General features: G+C 41.0%; 2 protein-coding genes across 5 annotated transcripts; both read right to left on the bottom strand.

The window, feature by feature from the left end:
* rdh14a (retinol dehydrogenase 14a) lies at nucleotides 1–5,816 on the bottom strand. Its single transcript, XM_082540928.1, has 5 exons — nucleotides 5,407–5,816; nucleotides 2,032–4,498; nucleotides 983–1,114; nucleotides 830–903; nucleotides 1–53 (listed from the first exon to the last, which is right to left on the bottom strand). Exons 1-2 carry the CDS (start codon nucleotides 5,647–5,649, stop codon nucleotides 3,881–3,883), a joined length of 861 nt encoding a protein of 286 aa, XP_082397054.1. The 5' UTR covers nucleotides 5,650–5,816; the 3' UTR covers nucleotides 1–53; nucleotides 830–903; nucleotides 983–1,114; nucleotides 2,032–3,880.
* A 1,641-nt stretch (nucleotides 5,817–7,457) lies between these two features.
* On the bottom strand, nucleotides 7,458–15,614 carry LOC309710972 (ras association domain-containing protein 8-like). Of its 4 annotated transcripts, none has more exons than XM_082540889.1 (5): nucleotides 15,115–15,614; nucleotides 10,721–10,849; nucleotides 9,829–10,470; nucleotides 9,474–9,736; nucleotides 7,458–8,353 (listed from the first exon to the last, which is right to left on the bottom strand). In XM_082540889.1, exons 2-5 carry the CDS (start codon nucleotides 10,821–10,823, stop codon nucleotides 8,201–8,203), a joined length of 1,161 nt encoding a protein of 386 aa, XP_082397015.1. In that variant the 5' UTR covers nucleotides 10,824–10,849; nucleotides 15,115–15,614; the 3' UTR covers nucleotides 7,458–8,200. The 4 variants fall into 4 exon arrangements, with proteins under 4 accessions (XP_082397015.1, XP_082397016.1, XP_082397017.1 ...); XM_082540890.1 differs by having other exon boundaries at nucleotides 9,480–9,736; XM_082540891.1 differs by having other exon boundaries at nucleotides 8,212–8,348.
* Between the last annotated feature and the right edge of the window lie 10,899 nt (nucleotides 15,615–26,513).

The following is a 26,513-nucleotide window of genomic DNA, read 5'->3' as shown; positions in this document are numbered from 1 at the left end:
TTAGGAGGAGCAGGCTTGGAGCCCTCCGCTGGCTCGGCTGCTGTTGCATTCATCTTTAAAAAGTTCAAACACGAAAATAGTTTTATCTCTTTTTTTACGACTTCTGTATGCTAATAGTCTCTATTCCAAAACTAAAGTCAAAGGTCAGCTATGACCCATGATCGTGAATCAGCATGCAGCACCCAGGGATCAAAACGTGCCATCAAGTAAAACCTGTTTCAATTTTCAAAGGTGAGACTGAGCACATTTAGCTCCTGATCAGGCCTCATCGCTCCCTCATACTTACGTAAATGGCACAATAAATACAGAGGATTGTTTTCCACCCTCACATCAGTCATTTATTTCACGAGGAACCTTCTGTACCTACTGGCAGTGACCAGCTTGGACGACAGAGCACTTTCCAGCCTAATGATATCTCCAAATCAAACACCATAGCAGGTCCCTCCACCGTTCAGTAAATCTGTGACTTGTATTATTCTTCAGTCACCGACACTGCTCCAGCCACAGCATGTCAGTATCAGCAATGCTGCTGCACTGCCTCTCAGATATTAATACAACGATGTGTAGAGTATAACTGGACTATCATTCACTGTTCTTTAAGTCGTTGCATGAAGTCTTGTTCTGAATTTTTAACACTTTCAAGAGTTATTTTACATCAACGTGAGGATTTATGAGTGTAATCTGAAGTTACATTTTAACACATCTAAAAGAATAAACGCACACTCTTCTACACACAGTTAAACCAGGAAAAGCTTTCAAGATGTTAAAAAGTACTTTCATAGAAAGGTTTTTGCTACAGTGCGTGCTCATGTTTGCTGTCAGCTCTTACCCTGTTTCAGAAGAAGAAGAAAGAAGTGCGGTCTCAGTCATGCAGCCACTCTCCTCACAGCATTTATATACTGGCTGTGGTCATAACAAAGCTGTAAATAGAGCTGCGATGGTTTTTTTGAAGGATAATCTCATAATCCTGAGCCGTGTGTACCTGTGCTGCAATGCCCACTGTCCATGCCAAAACCTTCTGTGGGTGTTCACTAAACAGGAAGCATTTCGGGTCATCATGAACTAAGGGCTCATCGGTTGTGTTTGTGGAAGGAGGACAAATCTGCACAGGATGCTGGATAAATAAACCCAAAGAACAACACATCTGTTTAAGGCATGGGGCCACAGGGCAAAACATTCACTCTTAATCAGTGTGCTGCTTATCATCATTAGACTGAAATGCTCAGAGAAAGCAAAAATGTAAGAATACACTGAGCTAACACCTGAAAACAAAATCGGGTTAGCCTCCATTCCCAGAGGGTCTGTGACGATCAATTATTCTGTTAATGAAGCGAGTCCGACTCTGTTCTGCAAACCTCATTGAAAACTGAAATCACACTAGGATGCATCATCATAACCCTAAATACTTGAACATTACGTAACACAAATGAGATATTTCAGAGCCGTTTAGCTCACTCGTTATTTTCAACCAAAAACCTCCAATTTCTTTTGTGTTGTTTGTTTTTTCAGAAGCCCATCGAGGGTCCTCAGGCAGCAGGGCCATGTGAGGACTGCAGGGACACTTGCAGCATATGGAGGGAGCTGGTAAGTGTTAAAGTGGATTACTCTTAATCCCCTGAATTTGGTTCTTTATAAATAATTTGAATAGAATTTAAAAAATTATCCACAGCAACAAAGCATTATTTGTTTCCTTTCTTTACATAATCAGCTTAAAAACAGGCCGGAGAAATAACACAACGCTATGATCCATGTAATGAGGTCTAATTAGGAAGTGAAGTAAAATAGCTGCATTTACAAGCCTGACAGCAGGTTGTTACACCAAAAGTCTGAGTAATCATTATACATGTTGATGAAAGACAAAGAAAACTGTCACCAAGCAAGCTCTCAGCCATCAACTACATTCACCTCAGCAACAGGTAAATAAAGAGCAGAAGCTCCATTTTAATCCAGGAGGCTGAGAAAATAAACGTGTGTCAGTCAGTTTAAAGATCGTAGACAGAATAAAATGAATTTTTGAAGCTGGACTCTTACCTATTTTTACCTTTAGACTCATGATATGAAGGATCATACCTACACTGCCAAATGTATTCACTCATCTGCCTTCACACGGATATGAACCTGAGTGACATTGCTTTCACAGTCTGCAGGGTTTAATATGATGTCTTTATGGACGTTGCCTCGTGCACCGGTGTGCAGTCATGTCGGTACAGGAAGGGGCCATCCCCAAACTACTCCCACAAAGCTGGGAGCTGAAATTGTCCAAAATGTCTCAGTATGCAGAAGCATTAAGAGTTCCTTTCAGTAGAACCAAGGAACCGAGTCCTGAAAAACACCCGCACACCATAACCCCCCCTCCACCAACCTTTACACTCGGTCAGACTAGTACCGCTCTCCTGGAAACCTTCAAACTCCTCCAATGGACTGCCAGATAGAGACGTGTGATTCGTCACTCCAGAGAACACGCCTCCACTGCTCTACAGTCCAGTGGTGACATGCTTTGCACCACTGCATCCAACAATGAGTGAAATTCAGGTCAAATGGAAAATGAATTCATGAACTGAGCTGAGCTGAACTCTGAAACGATCATTCTACAACGGACCGTGGATGGAAACGTATAAAAGCTGTAAGGAGAGTCTGTGTTCAGGAGGATACGAGTGGCAGGCTTTCCTGCTGACAGCAGAAACTGGGACCATTTCTTGAGAGGTTTTGTGGATGTTTATTGACAAGAGTTACAAGGAAAACTTTTCAGAGATTTGTTTGAATAAAACCAAGGAGAATCTAGATCATTTTCATTTTGTACTGCATTTGTACACATGGACGACTCAATATTATTCAAGTTTGAGTCCATAAAACACTGACGTTGAAAAGGGCCACAATACAACACACTGTGCATGCTTGAGCCGATTTACACAAACACACAGGCCTCAGCTAAAGAAGCAGCTATAAATTATAGTGTAAGTATAACAAACTCTCTTATTTTGGACGACTGTCTGTGGTATAATTCCACTGCAACAAGTATTAGTGCATTCAGTTCAAAAAGACTTGTGCCTCAGTAGTCAGCACTGCCTCACAGCAAAAGCATCCTGGGTTTAAGCAGCAGGGCTCCTCTGTGTGTGGTTTAGATGTTCTCCTCGTGCTTTCTCAGGTTTCTCCAGCCAATCCCATTTCTCCTGCCATCAAAAACACGCTACAGCAGGGCCGACTGTCGCAAAACAGCCCAAGACTTTCACTTCCTAGTTAAATACAAAACTTACTGTAAAAATCCACTTCATGTGCCAGAGTATGATTTTCAAGAGGAAACAATATCGATTCACTTCAATTTTATGAGAGAAGACAACCGCATCACATTATGACAATGACTTTACATCCCTGAACAGGTTAATGACATTTTTACTGCACGTTTACTGCATGTGTTCCACATTCATTTACATCAGGAGCAAAACAACGAGGAGCGTAAATGAGAAATGTTGAGTTCATGGGAAGTTCCAAAGAATCCTGAACCCACAGTTTCACTTTCAGCTCTACATCAGCAAAACTGAGGGACGGTTCTGCCGCAGCCCTCATTACAAGCATTAACTAAAAATTTAACCGCTCCGAGACTGGGAGCAGGTTCCACAGACACGAACGCTCTGCTCCCGTTCTACTTTTGACATTTCTAAGAGACACAAGTAAAGCAGTCTGAGAGCAACGTGCTCTACTGGGAAAGTATGGTACCATGAGACTTGAACATATGACACTTAGGACAAACAAAAGTCTTAATTCTGGAAAACATGGCTTTGGATTTGCTCTGCCCTGTTTAACTTTGTGCTCTCTAGAAAGACTTTGGTTAATAAATGGTTATTAGATAATTGATTTTTAAGTCTCAAAATTCACGCTGATCTCATGTGATTATCCCCACCATGACTTCACTAATGTCCCACAATTTAGCGGCCAGTTCCTGATCCGTGGCTTTGTCCAAAAGAACCTGAGGCTGACAATCTGCAAAGCACTTTCCTTGCACATTGTCAACATCCGGGCTAGAAGCTACATAGACGGATGTCTGAGCTCCTTCTTCGGGGCTCCTAAACAAGCTTCGGGACAGCAGGTCAAAAAGCGGCCTAACAAACACAGCGATGTGAACGTGCCTCCCCAGATTAGTCCTCACTATGCCCGGAGTTACAGCATTCGCTGTCACTCCGCTGCCCTCCAGGCGACGGGCAAGCTCACAGGTGAACAAAAGGTTGGCTAGTTTGCTGCGACTGTAGGCAAAAGCTTTGTCATACGACTTCTCGCTGCTTAGGTCCTCGAAATTTATGTAACCGTGTTTATAGAGCTTGGAAGAGACCACCACTATGCGGCTAGGAGCTGATCGTTTCAGAAGGTCCAGCAACAAATGGGTGAGCAGGAAATGTCCCAGGTGGTTGACTCCAAACTGCATCTCAAAGCCATCCTCTGTCCTGGTGTAAGGACACTGGTAGATACCGGCATTGTTGATCAGCACATCTAGCCGAGGTTCCTCCTGTTTAACAGCAAAGAGGAGAACAGATTATTTCGTACACGGTTTACTTTTACTACTAGAAACACACTAGATATAAAACAGGTCTGTGGCGCATGTGCACACTGCAGCATAAATGAGCTTCCTCCAAAGAGTGGGTGAGCTCATTCAGGACCAGCTCAGACGACAGCCGCTACATACTTAGAAAACCAGTGACTTATTCCCACACTGCAGAGCTGCTCCCAATTTTAGGATGCCGCCACCTGCCAAATATTTTTCCACCAGGAAGAAATATAAATATTGTTAATTAACAAGCATTCAGTGGTATGTAACCCAGTACTGTGGACTGTCCAGCCAGTCGGGTGACACACTGTATGGATATTCAGCAATGCTGAAGGTTTTCTCCATCTGAGTCTTTTCAGCGTGTCTCAGTTCAGTCCTTTGCATGTTTTGGACTCTTTCACTTCCACAGCTGGTCCACTGTGTTCCATAAGATTTCTTTAATTCAACTTCTGTTGTGTTTTGTGGGTTTTTGCTGTTGAGTTTTCTTGAGTTGCAGTGGGTTTGACCTCTCAGGGCCACTGGCTGGTAGCCTCTTTCTGTTCCAGCATGAGTCTGCACCAGCGCCCAAGGTCTATAAAGGCATGACTGGTGTGGATGAACGTGACTGGTCCACACAGAACCTTGATAAAGCCTAAAGAAAGCCTTTTCCAGAAGAGTGGAGGCTGTTTGAGCTGCAAAGGGTAGAGCAGCTCCATATTAACGTCTTGGGATTTTATATGGAAAGTCAGAAAGGCTCGTTTATGTGTTATGTGTACATGGCCCAACACTTTTGTCCATTTAGTACATGTCAAATAAAACGCGGGTGGCGTGTAATCCCAGGTTTGGGGCTCTGGCGATGACACAAGTAACAAAAACAACTATATCGCTACCTTGATTATGTCTTCACAGAATGCGCGTACAGATGTCAGTGAAGCGAGGTCCAGCTGTTTGACCACCAGCTGTGTACTTTCTGCACCGGTGCCTTGCTGGATGTCCCGAGCTGCCTCCTCAGCCTTGTCCAAGTCTCGGCAGGCCATTATTACACGACCCTGGAGCTTCACAATGCCGGCTGCTGTGGCCTTTCCTATCCCGCTGTTAGCACCGGTCACAATAACCGTCTTTCCCTTCATCATTCTGCGGATTTAAGTTGGTACAGGACTCCAGAGTTCAACTAACCAACCACTGCATCCCCCAAACCAGCAGAAGCCTCAAACTAACAACATGACGGCTTCTTTTGGGGGGATTTTTGCGGTTGGCAAACCAGCTAAAAGGTGCGTCAGCACCACCTACTGGACTGGAGTGTGGCGTGCGCCTACAGGAAGGAAAGAAAAACAAGCATTTAAATTCTTTCTTTATTAAACCTGTCGCGCTCACAGATATCATCAGTTGTTCATAATCCTGTGACATTAGCTTTCTAAGAAAGGCTACGAAAGTAAAAGGAGTCTTAAGCTAATTTATCTAGTAACAAGGAAGGTCGCCGGTTCAATCCCCAGCTCTGTCTGTCCTGGTCGTTGTGTCCTTGGACAAGACACTTCACCCCACCGCTTACTGGTGTTGGCCAGAGGGGCCGATGGTGCAATATGACTGCCTCGCTTCTCTCAGTCTGCCCCAGGGCAGCTGTGGCTGCAACTGTGGTTTGCCTCCACCAGTGTGTGAATGAATAGTGGAATTGTAAAGCGCTTTGAGTGTCTAGAAAACCGCTATATAAATACAATCCATTATTATTATTATTATTATTATTATTATTATTATTATTATTATTATTGTAAAGTTCCTATTAATGCCTTCTTTCCTGATCACAGGCCCAACACTACATGTTGGACAGCTGTTTGTTTGTGTGCTTTTTCTGAGATGAAAGATGTTATTTCTTGTATTTGTGCGTTCCATCACAAACATGTTTTTGAATATTGTATAGATCCCTTCTTGTGTCGTTGACATCCCTTCTTCTGCCACATTTGTTGGATCTGGCTGCTTATAATTCTTTGAACATGAGCGTTGCAAACTTCCACCTTTGCTTAATGGTTTTTTGTTGTCTGCATTTTCTTTTTTATAAAATTGGTCTTATGGAGATCCCAAGTGCTCCCCTGTCTGTGTACTATTTGGCTGATGATTCCTATTGTTCTCCAAACAGAAAATCTAACCCCACTTGAACAGTATACCTCTTAAGCTTAGCTTGTGCTCTTTTGTAATTAATAATTGTTTCTATTCAGCGGTGCTTTTACTATGTCTGCTCTTACCTTGCTACACTGCTCATTCCACCAAGCACTCCTTTGAACCCTGCCCCCCCTCCTTGTAATTGTTTTTTCTGCAGCCTGTATCCTTTTCAAGCTTTTTGTTAAAAACCTCCACACTTATATTCTCCCTAAGAAGTTCTTCACACCAAGTCTTGCTTAAACTGCTCCACCAAAATTCAATTCGTGCTCTGTGCAACATTTCTTCCTGAATTTCTATACCTACATTAATTTAACCTTAATATAAGGTAAGGGTCGTTATCAGTGTTGCAATATCTTATATTTCTAATGATGTCAATGTTACATTTTTTGTGCTTTCCAGTATTTTGTAAACTACTATATACTCAGCAAGAGCCATTCAGTTCATCACTGCCCATATTCTATCTAACTGACGGCCTGTTCAGGGTCTACCCCTGCAATCTTTAAGAAAGGGGATACTTTTTATTTATAGGCTCGGCTGAGCACAGTTGTGTAATAGCCTGTGGCAGTTCCTACAGTCTGTGATGATCCATTCCTGTATGAACACTAATTACAAATGCATGTGCTTTGCTTTCCGAGTGAGCGCAGCCGTGGCTGTTGGGGTTGAAGATCTGTTCATGGATGAGCCTTTGGGGCCCTCTGGTGGAGCAAAGGCAAACAGTGACACGAGATGATGAAGAAACACGTATTAATAACATAATTAGAGTCATGTGATTGAATACAAACAGTAGTTATAATCAGTGGTATCAGCTTTATTTCAGACACTGGCAGTCAGAAAGAAAGCTACTTATGTCTCCTTCCTTATACACAAGTAATCACGCCACATATTTGACTTGGCAGACTTTTACGCCTTTCTGACAGGACGCCCGAGGGACTTGTGTCTCCTCCACATATTTACACTGTGGAGCCACGAGTGTAAATATTGGCAGTTACACATACAGAGGCATACGAGTGACATTTTTGAGGTCATGTATTTCTTACAGTCTATGTCCTGCAGATGAAAGTGAAATACCAGGGTCAGATATCAGCTATATTGGTGGATATATAAGGTGTTTTTCTACCACATTTTAGAGGAAATGTGGTACATTTGACTCCAGCAGTCATGTGACAGCTTAAGTGTTACATTTTTGATTAGAATGAGCTTTAATAAAAGTCAAATCTCAAAGACAGGAACAAAGGCCTGGCTGGAGAGATGTGATGATGTGTGACAAACTGACTGAAAATACACTCAGGGTGGGAACGAGTTGCAGATCGAAAGGAGTGAGATGAGGTACCAGGTGTGGAAGGAAATACTTTTAAAATAAAACAGGAAATAAATAACATATAAAAGTCCTAATAAAATCCAACATCGTGGCAATAAATTTACATTAAATATGGCACAAACATAAAATGGTATTGTAGACAAAAGATGTAATGTCTCGTCTTCTTCTTCATTTTGTTGCAGTCGCTGGAGTGAACAGCTCCCCCTCTGTTTCTACTCCCTAATGCCAGCGTTATTAAGGTAAACATCGTTGACTGGTAGGTTTGTCTGCTCCGTCTGTGAGGTCACACCGGTCTGCTGGATGAACTGCTGCAAGTTACATTGCCTCAGCTCTTTGTTCAGCTCCTCAATAATCTCCAGTCTGTCCTAGAAGACACAACAGGTATTATATTACCGGAGAACATTGTATCCACAAGCTGATATATCTTACTGTTCTTCAGGGCTGCATCGTTGCCTCCGCTACTAAAAATACAGCAGTGCATCTTTAGTCACACCTTTGCACCAAATGAGACACATTTCAAAAGAATGGAGTGATGACCTGTCCTCCTCCCTCCCTGGAAGGCATTGCAAATGCTCAGTACCATCCCAGAGCCAGAAGCATTATCCAAGACCTGTTTGACCTGCTGCCCTCAGCAGGCACTACAGTCGTCACCAGCTTCTTTCCTAAAACGCTGTTTGGAATCAACTCAAACATCCAAAATCCACATGGCTCTTATGCAACTTTTACAGTCTGCAGTAACATCACTGGTTTAATAACTAAAACTTTCAGCTCAACAGTCAGTTTCTTAACATTATACTGATCAATTAAGACTTTTCCTTCATTTGAGTTAATTAAAGTCCTTAGTTTTTGTTATCAGTGGCTCCACAGAGTACTTCTTAATACATTCGACCAACATACAAACAAATTCCTGGGAGAGTTGTGTCAGAGAGGGAATGTGGTGTAAAAACACATGCCCACATTGAATTTGCAGATTAACCCTTTTGTTTTTTGGTTAACACCAACTACTTTGCAAATGTGTTAATTACTGCTTAAAAGTATTATTTCAGTGCTCTCATTTCCACTGTTTCAGTTTCTGTGTGTGTCTGATCTCACCTTGTTACCGGGTGTGGTGAGGATTATTGGAAAAGTGTGATCCTTTTCATGCTATTATTCATGCATTCAGAAAAAAGCAGGAGGACGGAGGATTAATGCAAAGACCAACAAAAACCTGTCTGTCAGCTTTAGCCTGCACTTTCCCATTTACAGCGTCTTTTGCCAGTTGGGCGTGTCTGGAAAGTTTCAAGTGTGCAGTGGCCAATTTTTCTCATGTCAGCTATAATATTACGCAGCATTATGTATCATACTTTTCTTTCATTTCATCATCTCATATTAGCTCTATAATGGATCTAGCTCATATGAACCCTGATGTGCTGCTGAAACAAGTCTTACAGTAGTTTTTGTGAGATCAACCCTTCAGTTTAGGTAGAAATGATTGAAGAATTATACCTTTACCCTTTCCTCAGCCGTTTCCATCTCCTGCTGTAACTCAGCCAGTCTTACATCGAGTTCTTCTCCTAGCTGCAGGCGGTTGTGGAGCTCCTGCTTCAGGGACTTCAGGGACTCATCTTGCTGTGCTGTCAGAGAACTTTGCGTTTGGACTCTGACTTGCAGGTCCTCTTCTAGATGTGCAGAACGGGTTTGGAGTGTAGTGATTTCGTAACTTTGATCGTTTATGGATGAATGAATCTGATCCAGGCGCCTGTGCATACCTGTTGATAACAGTGTTAATGGTTTTTGTTTTAGAAATGCAATCTGGAATGCACCAAAAATGTTGGGAATGTAAACAGATATGAGCACATACCTTGTTCTCTTTCCATCTCTGCCTGTAATGCTTTCTCCCAGTCTTCCGTCTGCATCAGCTCTACCTCATTCTGTCTCACTCTCCACTGCAGTTCCTCCAGTTCTTCAGCAAAAGCCAGAGTTACTTCAGGAGATGACCACTTCTGCTCCCATAACTCAGTCTCTCTTTCCAGATCTTGAAGCTGAATCTCCAGATCCTGTAGTCTTCTCTGTTGCTGCAGAATATCCCTAAACACCTCGTCTTTGGGGTAAGAAGGATTTGTCTTCATGGAGTTCACAGGGTCTAGGAAAGATACCGGTGAGGCCCTCAGTTCTGGTGAGGATCTGGGAGATCGAGACCAGTCCTTCTTTGGTTTATTCCTTTTGGGAAGTGTTGAGGGACCCAGACTAAATGTCAGAGCCTTTTGTGGCTCTCTGCGTTTGAGGGGCTCTGGTTCTGAGGGTCTGGAAAGTGGAAGACGTCTCTCGTTGGCGGGGGTGTCTGGACCCTCGCTGAGGCTCGGGCCGGTCCTCCGCAGAACGAACTGGACCTCTGTGGCCAACTGTCCCAGCTGAGCCAGGTGCTGCAGTGGACAATCATCAGCAACCAAGTGTCTCTCATTCCCTCGTAACTTCAAAATGAGAATGTAACGACCTGTCTGACCTGAGCAGGGATACATAAAGGCTTAGTTTTTAACTGATCAACATATTGCTAATAACATGAAATGCAAATATCAGCTGAATGTGGTGCAGAGTGTAATTTACATTTTTTAGTCCTCCTAAAATGTCTGTATGTAATGTTTGTAGTTTGGTGTTCACAACTGCAAACACCAAACTAACACCATTCTGATAACAAAGTAATTCGGTGAGCGTAAAATGAGAATTTTCATTGTTAGTCAGACTGAGAGACTTACCGATTGCTTGTGCGAGAGCTATGACGACATCCTGACAGGAAGTGTTTAGTGATAGGCCACTAACAACTCTGACCACACCCTCCACCCACACCTTCAGCTCCATTGTTCACACGCAACACCAACTTTTACCTACAGGGTGACACATAAACACATCTGTAAACTACACCAATAAACAGTCAATACATTATAAAAATAAACAGTTGCAGTTTGGCAGTAATGTCAGGCTTCCACAAAGATTAAATGTATAAGTCTGCTGTCAGAAATACATACGGTAGCTTTGACCTTTATTTGCTACATCTGCTCATAAGGCAAAGTTGCAAACACTGAGTTTGTGTTTTATTGTGCTTAGAGTCTAATAAGTACAAATATCAACAGAACAATTTTCTACATTGTGTTCTACATTCAAAACTGTTCATAAAGATACTTCCAGCAGAATGATTAATCCATCAGGCATGCTCCCATCCATCCACCTGCTTAACTGCCTATTCAAAATATTGCAATATTTTTCTATATTTTTATGTATAAATATATTTTTGCACTATATATTTGTTAAATTGCAGTTACACTAATCTAATTGTAGTTCTATTTATATTTTATAAGGAACACATGTAACCAATAAAAATAGCAAATCTGCCTTCTCCTATAATCTTTAGAGCACAAATTTATTTGTATGTATCTATTCATGTATACAACATGTTGTATGTGTTTGGTGCTTTGTTTTTGTACCTGCTGAAGGTCTGTTTGACTGAAATGTTGGGATTTAATAAAATAATTGTAGGCAAGATCTATTTTTCTCTCTGATGGACAATTAAAACACTACTTTTTGAAGTATATGAAATAACATACAAGTGGCTTAAGACAGATTAATATTCATTGTTACATATTTATTTTCTTATGGTTTTATTTAAAGTTGTAAAATTACTTATTATTACCAGTACGTTTCACTATGAATAGTTGAACTTGATGGACTTTTCCTATTGCAAAACTTTGCTGCCAGTCTTACAAAACTGTTGGAAATGATACCAATTTTGTCCTGTTTGGAAGTTGTAGGTAGTCCCAAGTCACAAACAACAATTCTCAGAAAAATGATGTTGAATTTTATAAGCCAGCACTGGAGGTAACTAGAGGGGTCTGAGACTTTGAGGTGGAGTGCAGGAGTCTGTGGAGAGTGGGCAGGCAGGTTTGTGTCAGCGGGCTGCAGGAGGAGAAACAGGACGACTGTTCCTCCTGAAATCTTGGCTGGGAGCTGGAACCAATTTCACATGGACAAACTGATACCAGCACTCGGGTTTTCTCACACACTCTGCAATTTTTTTGCAAGAACAATAACAACAACAAAGGCTTTGTAGAAGAGCAGCCAGAAGAAGAGTAGCCTGTTTAAAGGTATCTGACTTATATAGCAAATAATTCTCTGTATTTCCACTGACACTGAAAAGGCCAGTTTACACCCTAATGAGACATTCCTCTTATGCTCTAAGACAAATGTAGGAAATACAGACCATTAGAACACATGTTGCTTTCACTTCCTATCACCTGGTAAATGGATGTGTTCGTATATAGCACTTTTTCTACTCGACCTGAGTATCTTGCTCTAACCCATGCAGGAGCAACAACCAACCACCTTTCGATTAGCAGATGACCAGCTCTGTGCTCTAGCCACCCCCGAACCCACCTGAATATTAACATTTTAAATCATTCATTTAAAAATCCGTCATCAATAAGATCTACACAGACACTGTAAGCTTACCCAGATTCTTTCCTGAAAGCAACTCGTTTGAAATGTAATTGTTAAAAATGCACTCTTTCATGTTGATATTATACAAGTGGTGATCAACGCTGTCCCACTGCTGAGTGTATACACTGTATTTTCTCTAATCCTCTGTGGATCGGAGAAAAAAACATCAAACTTGTGCACTCAGCGCTTTCTGTTTGCTGTACAATCCTGGAGAACAATTCAAAGACATCATTAAAAGCCCAAAGTTACCATGACATTTATCTCCACGATGTGTGTATGTAAACTTACTCCCAGTTACAGTTGATGGAATTCTACTCAAACTGTTTGTTTTTATCTAATCAGATCAGGGAATCTTTTGCCTCGTAGCTTTTTGCGTCAGTCCTCCTCCATGCAGGTTGCTCAAAGACGTACTGTTCTGTAACCTTTCTTTCACCTCTCCATCCTACTTGCTTGGTTATCCAGTTGGTCTAGGCGGCCAATGTTTTTAAGACTGCCTGTTCCAGACTTGTTTACCACACTGCTCTGCAAACACTCAGAGCTCAGTCTTTGATCTGATGCACAATGTAAATTCTGGGACCTTGTATAAACAGGTGCAATGGTTTTTTAATTATGTATAGAAAAAAACATCTAAATTATGACTGGTCATCTGTCTCTGTGCGTTAGCCCAGCAGTGGACTGGAGATCTATCCAGGCAAACTACCAAATGATTAATATTCCTGCTCCTATGTCTGTGAAGGTTCTCAGTCATCCAGGTCTAAGAAGTCTAAGAAGCTTAGAAAGAAAAACGTCTGGACTTTTTTGAAGACGTTTCACCTCTCATCCGAGAAGCTTCTTCAGGTCTAAGAGCAACTGGTGAGGAGTCCCAGATTTTAAGCCCTATTGGGGTGTCCCCAAGGGGGAAATGGACCCCCTATTGAACCTCTACCCAATCACACGAGCCAAGATATGAAAAAAAAAACGGGTGTAGGTCACAATCAGCAAAGGTTTTGGGACTCTCCACCAATTGTTCTTAGAACTGAAGAAGCTTCTTGGATGAGAGGTGAAACGTCTTCAAGGAAACTTAAAGAAGTCCAGATGCTTTTCTTTCCAAGCTCCTTAGACATTCCTGGTCCGAGTAAAAAGATGTACTGGGTGGTTTTCGGGTGGTTTGTCAAAGTAGTGTGTTGCTGTACCTCAACAGAAGCTGTTGTTTGACTGATGTGGGAATATCTAGTTTCCATCAGTTCTTGACGAACTGCATATTACTGTAACATTACATGCCATTAGTGTCAGTTCAGCCAGGAAATCCATAAAAAGTTAATGTCAGTAAAGCCTTTTGTGTTGGGATTGTAATGAGACCGAAAAATCTTCAGGGGGTTTCTGGAGTGACAACAAATATTTTTGGTGAAAATGGGCTGATTTAGGATTGTTAATCCATCATCATCACCGATATTCTGTCACAGGTCAGTTAATTAGACAAAGACCAGCCTTGCAGCCAACAGTGGTGCTTCCCGGCACATTCAGTGAACATTAGAGGGTTTTTCCTGGCTAAGATTCCTGTAACGTTGCAAATATACATGACTGGTGATTGATACAAAATTGAGTTCCTTACTTAAGACAAGTGTGATAAACTAAAGTGTAATCCATACTGGAGCCAGAGGGAGAGTTTTTTTAAACGACTCTATTCTTGTCATATTTTAGGGGAACCCTCAGAGTGAGCAGTTTAACATATGTGCATACTTACATTTCAAACAGGTGTTTGAAGTGTGGGGAGGTTTGTGTTTGCTGGGAAAGACGCGCGGCCTCACTGAGCAGGAATGAAGCAGAACATGTTGACATTCCTGAAAGAGTCAGACTCCTCCCACACATACTCCAGTCTCTGTTTACTAAATTCCACTGCCCAGCATCAGTTTCAGTGTCACCATCATTAAGAAAACAGTAGGTGCTATCACGCCCTTAAAAATACCATGAAACTGATTTTCTTTATGTGGAAAATGCTGATTTTCACTTTTATAAGACCTGTTGGGTCTTGATGGGTCACAAATACATTTTTGCCTAAAGTATCAGCCTCTGTGTTACCTTTTTACCTTTTTTTGTAATGATTGACATTAAATTTTAGTCCACATCCGAAGATTTTGTTCTTGATATAGGATTATTTTGGGGGTCTTTTCAAGCTATTTTGCTTAAGTTAACCAAATCACAGCTTTGTCTTTGATTTGATAAACATGACAGGACATTTTATGCAAAACAATTTCTAATCCACGGATACAGTTAAATAAAGGAAAAACATTTAGTAGCTGAGTGAGGTGATGATTTCAGAGCCTGTTGGCACTCTCCTCGAGTCTGTAATCCTGCTGAAATGATGGAACATCGTCCTTTCACAGATATTACCCCATTAGCTGTTTTGATGGTGGTGCTGGACAGCACTGTCTAACTATAAATCTCCCACAGGTGTTCAATTTGGGTCGAGAGCTACACACTATAAAGGACATGCCAAATGATTCCCAGCAGTTTTCTCCTCATCAAACCGCTCAGTGAGCTTTTCTGTTAGTTTGTCTCTCATCTGTGTTTCACTTCATTGTTAGTCATTTCTGTATGGGTAATCTAAAACACTTTATGTGTAATGCTTTTTAATAATTCAAAACTGAGAGATAAGCAGAGACAAATGTTGTACACTTACCTTCTATTTCAGTTTCTCTCTGTTTCACTGAAGGTCCCGCGGCTGTCAGTCTGTTTCGTGGTCGGCCTGCTGAGCAGCTGAACGGCTGTGACTCAAACACACCTACGGACTCAGCTGAGGAGGAGGAGGAGGAGGAGGAGAAAGAGGAGTGCAGCTGTGGAATGCAGCTCTTCTGGGTGTGCTGCGTGTAATGTGATGTCACTGTGAAAGTACTCGGAAGAAGTAAAGTGCATTTACTGTAGCGGATTTTTTTGTGCCACAATCATCCTGCAGGAAATCACCGGCTTTTGTTCTGAGCTTGTTATCTTTTTCTTTTCAGTCCTTCGTGAAAATGCCTCAAACCACCACTACAAGTTCCCACCAGACAGGTCCACCTGTGCTTACTCATTATTCACTTTTTCCCTAAATTCTACAGCCTGCATCTGCCTGATTTTAACAAAGTCATGTTAAACCCACAGCTTTGAGTTGCACTGGTGTGATCCTCTGTTGCAGAGAAAAAGTTTCAGTGCTTTTACTCCAGCCTGTGGCTCCAAGCAGTGATGTCACTGTGACGCTGAAACTGGGCTCCTCCCAAACTAAATAGGAGATAAAAACAGAGAGGAGTGGCTCCTCCCACCAACTTGTTCTTTCTGCACATTTCCAACATTCCACTTCGAGGTATTAGTCTCTCCTTTTCTCCTTTTGTCCTTTGCTCTGTTTCCTACTCTGTGTTTCAGTGTGTTTCAAGTTTTATTGTCATGTACAGATAAACAGTGTAGCCACGTTTATCCATAATGCATTTTCTCGTGCTCCTCAGCCTTACATGAGCATATAGAGAGTGCAGTTATATTACGAAGAAAATAACAGAATTTAGCAGTTGTAATAATAATGATAATAATAACAATGAAAATGAGAAAAGGAGAGAAAAAAGTAATAAATATTAGAGAATTTAAGACCAGTTGGTATTTACAAGTTTGGACAGGAGTATTTACAGGTTGAAATGGTTTTTGTTATGCGTCCTTTCAATGCAGCTGGTTACAGCACCAAACCAACAGCAAACATCAGCATCAGGATGAAGATAAATGAAGCTGAAGTCGTGCTTCCATGTAACGTTTCTTTTACTGAAGTTATTATTTTGTGTGGCTCTACTGTATACCATTTATACACTGACTTTGTGAATTAGGTCTAAAGATCTCATTCAGTTAGACTGGAAATGTTGACAATGGGAGGAAACCAAGTAAAAGTCTTTCAATCTCTCATCAGGACAAACACAAACTGGTTTGTAGTCAGGTCCCATTGAAGACTGTGCTCAAACACAGAGGCCAGTTATTCATGTGAATTAACATCTTGACATCTCCCTCGACTGGTAGAAAGATGAACTGGAAATATTCCTTTTTATGGATGGACAGAGCTGCTCTTCAGCAGTGAAGCAGCACTGTACCACAAACATGTTCAGTGGCTCATTTTACTCAAGGTCCGGTTAATCCACAGTTGCAGAAAAAAACAGGACAATGAAATCTTGCTAATGTTGTGTGAAATTGATGAACCATTTATTTATTTCCCCAAATTAAATTTTTTGTGCCTCGAGATCTCTTGGCCAATCCCATTTTTGATGTTTGTGTTACTGAGAAATGCCTTAGTAACCTGCCAAGTCCAGAACTCATCAAACACCAGTATCATAGAATATCAATGATACTTGATCTTCTATGATACTGGTGCATGATACTGTATCATACACCAGTATCATTCATCTGCCTTTTCATAATTCTACACCTATGAGTTCCTTAAATCCATAACCCTCCCCCATTTTTCTTATGATCAATTCAATATCTTTGAAAAACTTCATCTCAAGACAAATGATTTTGTCAGTTTGAAATCACGTGGACCGGATGGTTTCCCTGCTGAGCTCTGCAAACATTTCTAATAACTTTTTCCCTTCTATTTATAAGAACGACTTCAGAATGTAGCTCCACTCAGCTGATTACTAGACACCGTCTCCTATAAATGCAGACATTAAAATTCCAAGTAAGGGCTCAGCATCCAGATTAGATAAAGTGATTAAATTTGCCCTCTCATTCACCCTGACCAGACAGGTTTTATTAAAGGCTGACTATCTATCAGTGCTTGCAAACCCAACACTTTAATGCAGCTGTCCCACATTAGTAAATCACTGTAACGTTATCATGTAGAAAAAGCATTCAACAGGGTTCACTGGAAATGTCTTTTTGCAACACTGCAAACATTTGGGGAATCATTTATTAGCTGAATCAGGGCTCTTTGTATTTCCTCAGTGACCACCGTCACCATCAGTTAGTTGATAACATTCATACAATCTCATTCTTCACAGTGGGACCTTTTTCACTAGCAGCAGCAGCAGCAGGAGTGAGATAAGATGGAAATATCAAACGTGTTCAAACAATCATTACACAACGCATATTTGTTTTATGACTCCATTTAGACAAACATGATTTTGCAGCCCTAGTTTCTCTCACAAGGTTAATATTAAATATATCAGGATGAACATTTCCTACAAGCTTACAATCTCACTCCATCATGCCTAATAGTACAAGATGATTTCAGTCACTGCTCCAACCTTCCTGCCTCCCTTTATAAACAAACTGCAGTAATAAAAATGTCACGCTTACCTAAAGTCCATCATGTATCCACAGTAGAAAAACCTCAATCTCAAGCAGGTGTCCTGGTGCTGGGTTTGGTGAGCTAGTGTTTGTGTTTTTGATTTAATATTCTTTGATTATTGTTATTTGTGGTTCTTGGTTCTCTGGTTCTTGATCTTAGTGTTTATCTTAGCCTGTGTTTAGTCTCAGCCCCGTGTTACTCGGTGTTCCTCGTTTCACGTCGAGTCACCCTTGTCTCTATGTTCATCTCCTCTGCCTCCCCAGTCAGTCATATCCCTGTGTCTCATGGTTCCTGTTTTACTTTGACAGTCTCGTGTTCAGTGATTTCAGTTTTGTTTCCTCCCCGTCTCATTTTGTCAGATTAGTCCCAGCTGTGTTTCCTTCTTGTTTCTCCCTCGTTATTTCTTTGTGTATTTAAGCCCTGTGTTTTCCTCTGGTCGTTGTCGCGTTGTCCCATATGTTGTGTATTCTTTGGTTTCATTCGCGGTCACCAGTTCCTAGCTTCTAGATTCCAGGTTCCTGGTTTTCAGTTTTAGGCGACATTGTCACTGCGGGGAACGCCAGTGTATTTATGGAACGGACCCAAAAGCCGACACGGGAGAACAAAACTAAGGTTTAACACTAGGCGAGCTTTTATTGTGGCTGAATATCATAAAAAACTAAGATCAAATATGAAAAGTGTGACAAAAACATGAACAAGAACCTGGACTGGAGCATGCAAAACAATGAGGGGAAACATGAGCATGAACCTGACGAGACTCGACATGACGACAAAAGACGACCTGACAGAGGACTTAATTCCACAGGAGGGCATTGAGGGTAAGCACCCGGGGAGACACAGCTGACACCAATGAACATGACACCATAAGGAGAAGTAAAACTAAACACACGCAACATGGAAACACCAGAGTCTTCAAAGTAAAACAGGAAACGTGGAGAGACGCAGACATGACGCACATGACGGGCTGGACAGGAAACATGACACATAACAAGGAGAGATGAAACAAAAACACAAGAACTTACTATCACAAACGTAACGTAATAAACTTAAAACGGTCACAGACCCAGCCCCTGCTTTCTTATTTCTGGTGTTTGAGTTGCGTCACAGCATGATAAAGCTGCCTCCTTCGGTTTACCCTTTTGTTTCGAGTCGTGCGTTTGGGTGCTCATCCTGCCTGCCACAGCGTTCTACATGACACGATTAAAAGCTCCAAACTATTCATTCTGTTTCTTGCTCAGCTGCTCTCAATCTAATTTTACCTGCTAGTTTATCAGATATTCTCAATATTTCAAAATCATATCAATAGCTGGGATTCTGACAGCTTGAATAAAGACACTTCCAACCACCAGCTCCGGTTTCACCATCCCATTGTTCCATTCTGGAACAAGCCAAACCTTATAATCAATAAGAGCACATTCAGTTTGACAAAATGGAAAGACAAAGGAATTACTGACGACTTCATCTATTAAGATAATACTTTCATGAACTTTCAGCAGTTTTTTTAAAAGAGTATTTCTTTTTGTTTTATTGGAGGACAGACAGGAAAGTGGGCTGAGAGCGAGGGCACAGCAGAAGGCCACAAGTCAGACTGGCTCAAACAAACTTAAAACATTAAATTTGATTATCTAATGACAAGAGAGAAATTTACACGTTTATTCTATGAGACTAATACTACATGAATGTGTCTGTCTGTATTTGTTCAGATTTATAATAATGTGTGTTAATATGGACAAACAAATATTTAATAATTGCATACGTGACCATAGAACACCCTGGTTAAGAAAGCCCGTCAGCGTCTCTTCTTCCTCAGAAGACTTAGAGACTTCCATCTGCCACTGAAGGTGCTCAAGAACTTCTACTCCTGCACCATCGAGAGCGTCCTGACGGCAAACATCTGCACCTGGTTTGGGAACAGCACCAAGCAGGACAGACGAGATCTGCAAAGAGTGGTGCGCTCGGCCGAACGCATCATTCAATCAGAGCTCCCTGACCTGCTGTCCATCTACACCAAGCGGTGCAAGTCCAAAGCTAGGAAGATTATGATGGACCTCTCCCATCCCAACAATGGACTCTTCTCACTGTTGAGGTCTGGGAAGCGCTTCCGCTCCCTTAAGGCCAAAACAGAGAGAATGAGGAGGAGCTTCTTCCCCCAGGCTATTCGGGGCCTGAACCAGGTGTAGGACTGGACTCTCCCAAACACGTCACTATAAGGCTGGACTCTCACACATCACCACACGCACCACCACACATTTCCTATAATTTATAATCTTTATAATCTCTTTCTGCTATTTGTACATTTTTTACTGTAAATTTCTAAGTTAATTTGTAAAATTTGTAGTAACCTGTAAATTGTAAATACTATAAAACTTTTTTCTGTCATTTAATGGTCGGGCATTGTACAGCTACAAGCATTTCACCTCATGTCATACTGTGTATGGTTGTGTGTGTGTGACAAATAAAATTTGGATTTGGATTTGGATTTAGAAACACTGGGTATATTGTTAGATCATTACTATCATTACTTAATATTAGAATATTATTAAAATATTATTAAAACACAAATTCTAAAACAGTAAGAATCAGAATTTCTTTGTAACTCAGTGATGTTAACAATTACATTATATTTACTACTGTTGTTACTGATATGAAATAAAGCTTTACAGCAGTAAATCATATTAACACCTTCTACAGCGCTGCAGCGCCTGCTTTGTGTTTGATTTTTTCTTTAAAAAAACATTTTTATGCATCTATGTTTGCCCTTGCTTATGTCCCATTGAGGGCACTGGGCTTTTTAGACAGAAACCAGTTAAAGTAGTCCCAACAGGTGTTCAGCACGGCCAGGCCAGCAGGTTACTGACTTCCAGTAACAACACAAACAGTACTAGTCATTAAGAAGGTGAAGGTGGGTCACTTCTTACTTGGTTAGATTGCCACAATAAATTGTGCTGTGAATTTAAGCTGTTCTGAAGGAGATTATGTTCAATTTTAGAGATCAGCAAGCGTGAAGTCACTGACCAAACAAGTCTCCAGAATATCACCATTCCTGGAAGACTCCTCAGATCTCCGTGTCCTGATAGCAGGAGGGTCGGAAGTCTTTGTGTTGAATGATTAGATGTTTTTTTTTTTAATCTTCAAACTATTGTACAACCTTTTCTATAAGCATTAAATAATAAATACATCAAAATCAGTATTTGTGGCTTTATTTCAGTTACCCACAGACTAAGTCATTTAAACTGGTTTTGTTTTCATTCTTTACTTGTTCTCAGACCATCAAACATCATTGGACCTGCAGCTGAAAGAATAAAAACTGTCTTATGATGGCATTCGTGATTATAATTGATCAGATCCCATCTGCACTCTGAAACCTGAAACATTTAGTACTGCGTCCAGCGCTTGTGCGTGCCATGGTGGAGGCAGGATACTCTGAGTGGGTGTGTGGTCAGGAGTTTGATCCAGCAACTTTACCCCGAACCACTATTGTGCAGACTCTGCCTAAAATGCAGGATAGCATCTCCCACAAACAGGAAATTATGGTTCACGTGGGTTGAAGGGACTACAGGTCATACATGTACAGTCACTGTGTTTAACACAGTAGCTGACGTTGGCAAAGTGACAAGATTAAAGCAAACACACTGAGTAATGTGGATCATGAACAAGAGCTTTGTGTAACAACTGAAAATAAATACAGAACTGCTAAACTTAAACTGTCACTCTTTTAATGTTTATTGTATCGGGAAAGACCAAAAAAACAAAGAAAAAATGGTCATTAAATCACTTAATACCAACAGGGTGATTGTAAGCAATGCAAGACAGAGTTAGTTTTTCATATGCTGGCCTTCAACATTAAAAATGAAGCACAGTATTTTCCTGTGATGGATCAAAATCATCAAATTTAACTGACTTTTTATGGTGTGATGCTGATGTTGACATGACAGTTGTTGTTCCTAGAGTATTTAAAAGTAGAATGGGAGGCAGAGCCTTCAGTTTTCAGGCCCCTCTTCTGTGGAACCAGCTTCCAGTTTGGATTCAGGAGACAGACACTATCTCTACTTTCAAGATTAGGCTTCAAACTTTCCTTTTTGCTAAAGCATATAGTTAGGGCTGGACCAGGTGACCCTGAATCCTCCCTTAGTTATGCTGCAATAGACGTAGGCTGCCGGGGGATTCCCATGATGCATTGGGTTTTTCCTTTCCAGTCACCTTTCTCACTCACTATGTATTAACAGACCTCTCTGCACTGAATCATATCTGTTATTAATCTCTGTCTCTCTTCCACAGCATGTCTTTTATCCTGTCTTCCTTCTCTCACCCCAACCAATCACAGCAGATGGCCCCGCCCCTCCCTTAGCCTGGTTCTGCCGGAGGTTTCTTCCTGTTAAAAGGGAGTTTTTCCTTCCCACTGTCGCCAAAGTGCTGCTCATAGGGAGTCATATGATTGTTGGGTTTTTCTCTGTATCTATGAAGCGCCTTGAGGCAACTTTTGTTGTGATTTGGTGCTATATAAATAAAATTGAACTGAATTGAATTGAAATAACTGCAGTGATGTAACAGTTTAATTCACAATTCACACAGGAATAAAGGAACATATACTGCCTCCTGTCATAAAATGTAAAGCTTTAGTTATACCCATCCATCCATTTTCACTCCCAGATCTCGCAGTGGTGCCGGCAGTCTAAGCAGTGAAGCCTCCGCCCAGGCCTCGCTCTCTATGGTCACCTTATCCACAGGCACACCAACGTGTTACCAAACCAGCCAAGAGATATAATCTCTGCAGTGAGTCCTGCGTCTGCTTCATGGCGTGACATAGGAATGTCGCAGGCTCTTAGAAGTTATTTAGGTCTAAGTGGTTTGCGATGCAGCTGCAGGGGAGATGGACACACCTCTGTGCTCTCTGGTTATTGTTGTTGTTGGAGTGTGTAGCTGTGGGCTGAATAAAGTGCTGGAAAGCATGAACGTGGACGGGTCTGCCGTGGAGTTATTACAGTGGCGCCGAAACCCAGGATGGGGCACGGCAGACCCGTCCACGTTCATGCTTTCCAACTCTCTCACAGTTGCTTGTTTACACACTGGCTGCAGCTTTTTTTCAGCCCACAGCTACTCACTCCACCAACAACAATCAGACAGCACCGCGCCTTATGTCGGCGAGGTGTAATTGCTGATGCCGTGCAGGTGTGTCCATCTCCCCTGCAGGCATCGCAAACCACGCACCGCCACAAAGTGGAATTCCAAAATGTCCACAAGAGGTCTCTGTCAGCCAGTCACCACTGGATGGCAGTGTCTGCACACAGAGTGTGCATCAGTGTTTCTCTCTAACAAGCTGATTCACACAGAGGAAACATTTATCTTGGCTATTATATTTTATTCATTTTTGAAATGTCATCTTAAGTTGTGCCAAAAATAGCTGTCAGTAAAAATTATTTACTGCAAAAAACATTGTAGACTGCAGAAAATAAATCATAAAATTCTCATCCCACTTAGTGATACTATTTCATTTCAGTCTGAAAAGGAACTTTTAATAACTCTTGTATGGTTTTGGTTTTCTGTCTATTTGTTTTTTGAACAGTGGAGCTGATGTTGAGACGTGTATGAGCGCCCGAGTGAGTTTTGGATAAGAAGCCGGTGAAAGGAAACATGAACAGAAAAGGATCAGATGTTTGCTCATTCAGTCTACTACATCTCATAATTTTCATGAGGTGTACCTTTTTTTTATATTACTATGTATTGTTTGACACGAAAACAATACCTCTACGGGGGGGAGATTTATCTGTGCTCATATCTCAGCTTAGCAGCTGTAACATAAAAACCAGTCTTAAAGCTGTGATCAAGCATGCAACGAGCCAAACTGGTTTCTGCGTTCGAGGTTTATTGAGAGTGTATTTATACTGCATTGCACTTGTTCCGCCTCACGGATGAAGGAACACACAGACACATAGACTTATACAGGCTCAGAGGTGGTAGTGAGTGAAGATTTGGCCCTGTGTCAGTCTGTTAGCTGTCAATCAATGGCACATATACAGCCACAGAAAGATCTGTGAGTAGAACAAACTGGCCGTGACAAATAAACAGAAAAACTAAATAATATGTAAGCCTTCACATTGTAAGTGCTGTTGGTAATTATAGTCTTTTGCCAATTTAATTGCAGCACTGTAATCTAAATGGGTTTACAGAGCAATGGTCTAAATTAGCAGTTTTATAATTACTACTGAGCTGCGTGCATGTCTCTCTATCCCCCACTTAATTACTAACAATTTGTCTCTGGAAAAGCTATTTTTAAGCAAGAAGTAATTAGAACAACAGCCTTTGTTTTCCATGCGTTTCAGATGGCCTTTCTTATTGTTCCACCAAACACTGTCACTGGTGATCACAGCAGGCACTGAGGTTGTAAGGCACTCTGCAGACTGTGAGGGAAGTGGCAGTGGAAGTGTTTTCTGTGTGGTCATAAAAATAGTTTTGGAAACAAAACAACAAAATTAAAGCCGGTTCATTTTTCAGCTGTGACGAGACACCAAGAAAAGACTGCCAGCTGTTCTGTTTGTCAGGAAGCTACCGTTCATGTCACCTGTGGAGTCAGCACCGGATGATTAAAAGGTCTTAAGATCTCCCTCGTTTCTTTTTTAACATACTTGAATCTTCTAGCTGGTTGCATTTTTGCTGCTAACCTGCAACATGTTGTTATCACCTCTGAGTCTTTGTGCACTCCTGAATGGTTTTAAAGTTTCTGAATCAACAGATGGGACTTTTAAACATGAATTAGAAATATTGGGGTTTAAAAAAAAAGAAAGACATTTTTTTAATTTAATCTCAAACTTCACTGTTTTCATTGCATTTTTAAATTTATATAATTTTATTGATTGGTGATATTATTAACACTTGTGCTGATCAGGCTAAATGTGAACTGAAAGAGGATTATCATCATCGATGCATGAACAGAGTTCACTAAGTTTTTACCTCAATGAGGAACTTAATTAAATGACTTTACATGAATCAAGTGCCATTCAAAGACAAGCCAAACACAGACACGAGAAACTAAATAGAATAGAATAGAATAGAATAGAATAGAATAGAATACCTTCATTGTCACTATACAGATGCACAATGAGATACAGAGCATTGCCAACTCAGTGCAAACATGTGGGAGAAGAAAGGGGGGACTGCACAGTTTCTGCAACAATATATACACATGAACACTATTTAGAAAAACAAGAAAAAATATATTTATATAAAATGTACAAATGTCAAAAAAAGGAAATAAATACTTAAATAAATAGTGTTATGTATTTACAGTTTGGGTCATTGCATATGGAATTAAGTATTGCACAGTGGTGGTTTATAGAGGGGGGGGGGGGGGGGACTGTGTTATCAGTGCATGTGTGAGTTCAGGGTGGTCTTGGCTTTGGGGAAGAAACTGTTCTTGAGCCTCTTGGTCTTTGTGCTGATGCACCTGTAGTGCTGCCCTGAGGGAAGCAGGTTGAACAGGTCAAACCCAGGGTGGGAGCTGACCTTGATGAACTGCAACATGCAAAACTAACAAAGCAACTAAGCTGAGGCTGGCAATTAGCAACTTAAAACCACTGATGTTCACGAACAGCTTAAAACAGGATGTAAAGGAGCTGAAAAAGTCTGAACAGTTCGTCGCCTCCATATTAAAGAGTCTTTATTTAACTGAGAGACTCTCACTTTCTGAGCTCAAAACATCAACAGCAAACCATGTGCCAGCACCTGTTTTTGCGTCCTGTCCTGAAGAATGTTTGAAGTTCCTGAAATATTTTGTTGAAAAGATGGAAAATATGTTATAAATGACTCTCCATCACATTGTTAGATCCATTACCCATATCATCCCCAGGGATCTGGATGTGTTCTAGACTTTATGGTCCATCCAAAGTTATAAAATGTTCTGTAGATGTCCTGCATTCAGTTTGGTGTTTTCAGAGTCCTTTTGAGTTTCTTAAATCTGGCCTTGTTCAGACTATTTTAAGTATTTTAAATAGGAATCTGTTCAACTGCTCCTTTTTAATCCAATTTCAATTTAACGCTGTTTTCATTTTCCTGACTGACTGCAGTGTTTGACCCAGTTGACCATACACTGACTCAGAAGACCCAGGAACTGGTTTGGCCTGCTCTCAGTTGGCTTTCATCCTCACTGAGACGTCTTGTTTCTTTCTCTATGAAACACAACAGTGCTGCAAACTGTGCATAGGCACCACCGTTAAAGAGTGGAAGAGTAGAGGAAGCAGTGTGTTGGCGTGTGGGGTGGATCACGGGGCATTGCTAATGAAATTAAGATTAGGACATTAACAAAAGGAAGAGTGCCCAAATCTATGCAACATGCTGCAAATGCAGAAGAGCACACACACTTACAGAGGACCCATGAAGTAGGAAGTCATGGTGAAGGCACGAAGCAGAACTTTTTCTTTGATTATTGCCATGTTTTCCTTCACTTCCTGCACTTTTATTACTCGTTTATTATAGAGCTGAACACTAAATACATAAAACAGCTCATTTAAATGTATAGAGGGGAGCACAGTCTACACTTGTAATCAACACAATGGCTGAGATTTCTGCCTGAATATTTAATGTGCTGACAACAGCAATAAACTGTAACTCCCTGCTAATTTTCTCTGTGAAGTTTTGTTTTATGATTTCTGGGGAAATGTGTGTTTTCCAATTTGGTGGTATCAAAAATGCTTCAGAAAAACAAGCTGATTTGCATTGAACTACAAACGAGTCAGTTTAAACTGACAGGAACGGCTTGTCTATCTTCCAAATATGCAAATGTGCAAAAT

Source organism: Aulonocara stuartgranti, assembly GCF_965226115.1.
Source record: "Aulonocara stuartgranti genome assembly, chromosome: 1".
Taxonomy (NCBI): domain Eukaryota; kingdom Metazoa; phylum Chordata; class Actinopteri; order Cichliformes; family Cichlidae; genus Aulonocara; species Aulonocara stuartgranti.
Note: the sequence above shows the minus strand (reverse complement) of the source record. Positions and strands in the feature narration are given on the sequence as shown.

Coding starts and splice junctions, on each gene's coding strand:
- rdh14a (XM_082540928.1), bottom strand. CDS start 5,649: ATGATGAAGGGAAAGACGGTTATTGTGACCGGTGCTAACAGCGGGATA. Junction 4,499..5,406: donor TCTGTGAAGACATAATCAAG/GTAGCGATATAG, acceptor GCTGTTAAACAG/GAGGAACCTCGGCTAGATGT.
- LOC309710972 (XM_082540889.1), bottom strand. CDS start 10,823: ATGGAGCTGAAGGTGTGGGTGGAGGGTGTGGTCAGAGTTGTTAGTGGC. Junction 9,737..9,828: donor AGAGATGGAAAGAGAACAAG/GTATGTGCTCAT, acceptor TGTTATCAACAG/GTATGCACAGGCGCCTGGAT. Junction 8,354..9,473: donor CGGCTGAGGAAAGGGTAAAG/GTATAATTCTTC, acceptor TGTGTCTTCTAG/GACAGACTGGAGATTATTGA.